Genomic DNA, 2,687 nt, shown 5'->3' on the forward strand with positions numbered 1-2,687 from the left:
AATTCGGGTTTTGTGGATAAAAAAATTACTAAAGATAGTCATCATGTTCTCTTATGAGTCTAATTATCCATCAAGTGGTAATTACATTAATAGCCTAAAGAAAACATAGTTAAACGAAGACAACATCAAATATCTTAGTTGATGTATCCTATATCTTAAACATCAAACAAAAAAGGATGATATGTGACAAGTAAAAAGAGGCATAAGGCAGTGGCTTATTAATGGACTTTTTGTTACACAATGATGTAGATGTCAAGAATTATCCCACACATGATCCTATATGAGTCATGGAAATGCACTAATAATAGATTTTTATGAGCCATAGCTCAAATGTTCCATTCATGGGGAATTATCATGTCCATCATCTAAATTTATTTATTTATTTTTCCAATTAATTGAACTTTATAAAAATCTAAACATTTGAAGTACAACTTATATTTACACAATTATTTTCTAGTTAATTTGTTTTGTCATCAACTCTATGTCTCTCTAACCTATAGTTCATTAACCCATCACATTTTTTCTCTTCAAATTTGTTTAGGTTTTTGTAACAAATTCTTCTTCCATTTTGCTAAATGTATCAAGAATGTCATAACATCAGCAGGGTCACGTAGAGAATATGAAGCATTTGTTTCCTTAGCAATTGAAGAAACAACAATGGGAAAGCCTCCTCCAATTTGTCTTATAACCTGCAAAAATTATATCCTCATTATAACCTTATAGTATTGGTAGAAATTTTTGTATTAGTTATGTATAAATAGATTAAAAGCTATAATAAGTATTACCATGTAGCAAGTTTTCTAACTAATTGAAGTTTTAAGAAAATATTTATTTTTCAAAATGAGGTTTTATATATTTTTACTAACCATACCTTGAAAGCATCTTCATCTGTTCTATCATCCCCAATATACATTGGTAGGACATCATCAAAGGTGTTAAATCCAAGTGTGTCAAGCAAGTACATTAGAGCATGCCCTTTGTTCCATTTTACATTTGGGCGTATCTCCATAATCTAATAAAAAAAAAATTATATTAAGTTTAAGAATCCAACAATTATTATACTCTCTTGAAACAATAAAACTAAGATAATTGTTATTATACCTTTTTTCCTCCATAAATGTGAAAATCAGGGTAAGCTTTCATAATAGATTCAACAATATCTTTGAGAACTTCAACATCCTATAATTTTTAGAAGCAATTTATATAAACATAGAGTCTCTTATTTCTTTTAAATTAGTTTTAATCAATTTTGAATGAATTTTTTTATATACCTCTTCATTTTTCACACGGCGGTAGTGTACCGTGACACAAAACATATTATCCTCAATTGTAGAGTTGTTTATTTTTTTTGTATTGTCTTTTAAAATCTTAATTATCTGCAAGCAACATATAAATCAATGAGTAAATTATCTTTTATATATATATATATATATATATATATATATATATATATATATATATATATATATAAAAAGAAAATTGAATAAAAATCAATCTAAGTTACAAAAAGTAGTTTATTTATTTTAAGTAGAAAAGAAATAATTACCTCTTGGATTGTTGGCAAAAAATCTTTTGCCGGATGAAAAAGAACAATTTCATTACCCTACAAAGGAAACAAATTATGTGATGTTAATGACAAAGTCAAACTATTATAAGAATCATCTAATTAATTACCATTCAACTTCAAATTTATCAATGTGAGTTTTGGAGAACACTACCTAAACACAACTGATGGAAACCATTGGGGATAATAAGTTTGAATTACAAGTAGATATAATAATATGTACGTATATGTGAATATTTCTAATAGTGCAAGGTATTTAGTTCAATGTCTTGTAAAAATTAAATCTATTAAAGAAATATTTTATCTTTATTGTTTTGCCAACCTCAAATAGAATTGTCTAAATAGAAAAATAAAAAATAAAATGTGAATTCTCATATAAACCTTTTCATCCATAGCATTTGTTTGATGCTTCTTATCTTGATACTTGGAAGACCCTAGTGAGGTTGATATGTCCATTCCATGACTTCCAGCATAATACACATTTTTCAACTTGACAAAATCAAATATCTACATGTCAAAGCAAAAAATAAGGTATTGTAAATAGAAGGCGATATATATATTAAAAAAATATAAATCAAGAATTTTAATATTCAAATCTTGAAAACTAATTTATTCACCTAATTTACCAACATTTATTTATATAAAAAAAATAAAACAATGCAAGATTAATTTTACCAATTTACTAACATTTACTACATAGTTCACTATTTGTTGAGTGAATAATTTTACCTTAGTCCTACATCTTCCACTAACAATGGCAGTAGGAAAATAATTAGCAATTTCACATACAGCTGCACGCATCTGCAATTTGAAATTGACAACACATTCACCAAAATCACATAATTTAATCTTAAAAAAAAAGTTGAAATAACGACTGTATTTAAAATAAAAAATAAAATAAAATTATTCATTAATTTTTGACGTTTATAATCTTTAACGACGACAAATTTTATCCTTTTCCGTTACTAAATCTATATTTCAAACTTTTTCTAAAGGTGTAATATTGATATGATGTGTTGATTGTTGTATGCAAAATACTTACAGCATCACTCATGAAAGCTTTGTCAGGGTCATCTACAATTTGAGAAAGTGTTCCATCATAATGTAAGAACACAACAATCTC

The 2,687-nt window shown here is 26.3% G+C and overlaps 1 protein-coding gene across 1 annotated transcript in view; it reads right to left on the minus strand.

Annotated features, from left to right (window-relative positions):
- Positions 1-368: 368 nt before the first annotated feature.
- Positions 369-2,687, minus strand: part of LOC101508225 (probable trehalose-phosphate phosphatase 6) — a 2,803-nt gene continuing 484 nt past the window's right edge. The window contains exons 2-9 of the mRNA XM_073363659.1: positions 2,607-2,687; positions 2,294-2,365; positions 1,946-2,071; positions 1,547-1,603; positions 1,272-1,376; positions 1,102-1,179; positions 872-1,012; positions 369-689 (exon numbers count right to left, since the gene is read on the minus strand). The exon at positions 2,607-2,687 is cut by the window's right edge and continues 66 nt beyond it. Of these exons, the coding sequence (XP_073219760.1) occupies positions 528-689; positions 872-1,012; positions 1,102-1,179; positions 1,272-1,376; positions 1,547-1,603; positions 1,946-2,071; positions 2,294-2,365; positions 2,607-2,687 (822 nt within the window). The 3' untranslated portion in view covers positions 369-527. The remainder of the gene's footprint in view (positions 690-871; positions 1,013-1,101; positions 1,180-1,271; positions 1,377-1,546; positions 1,604-1,945; positions 2,072-2,293; positions 2,366-2,606) is intronic.

Source organism: Cicer arietinum, chromosome 7 (genome assembly GCF_000331145.2).
Source record: "Cicer arietinum cultivar CDC Frontier isolate Library 1 chromosome 7, Cicar.CDCFrontier_v2.0, whole genome shotgun sequence".
In the NCBI taxonomy this organism is placed as follows: domain Eukaryota; kingdom Viridiplantae; phylum Streptophyta; class Magnoliopsida; order Fabales; family Fabaceae; genus Cicer; species Cicer arietinum.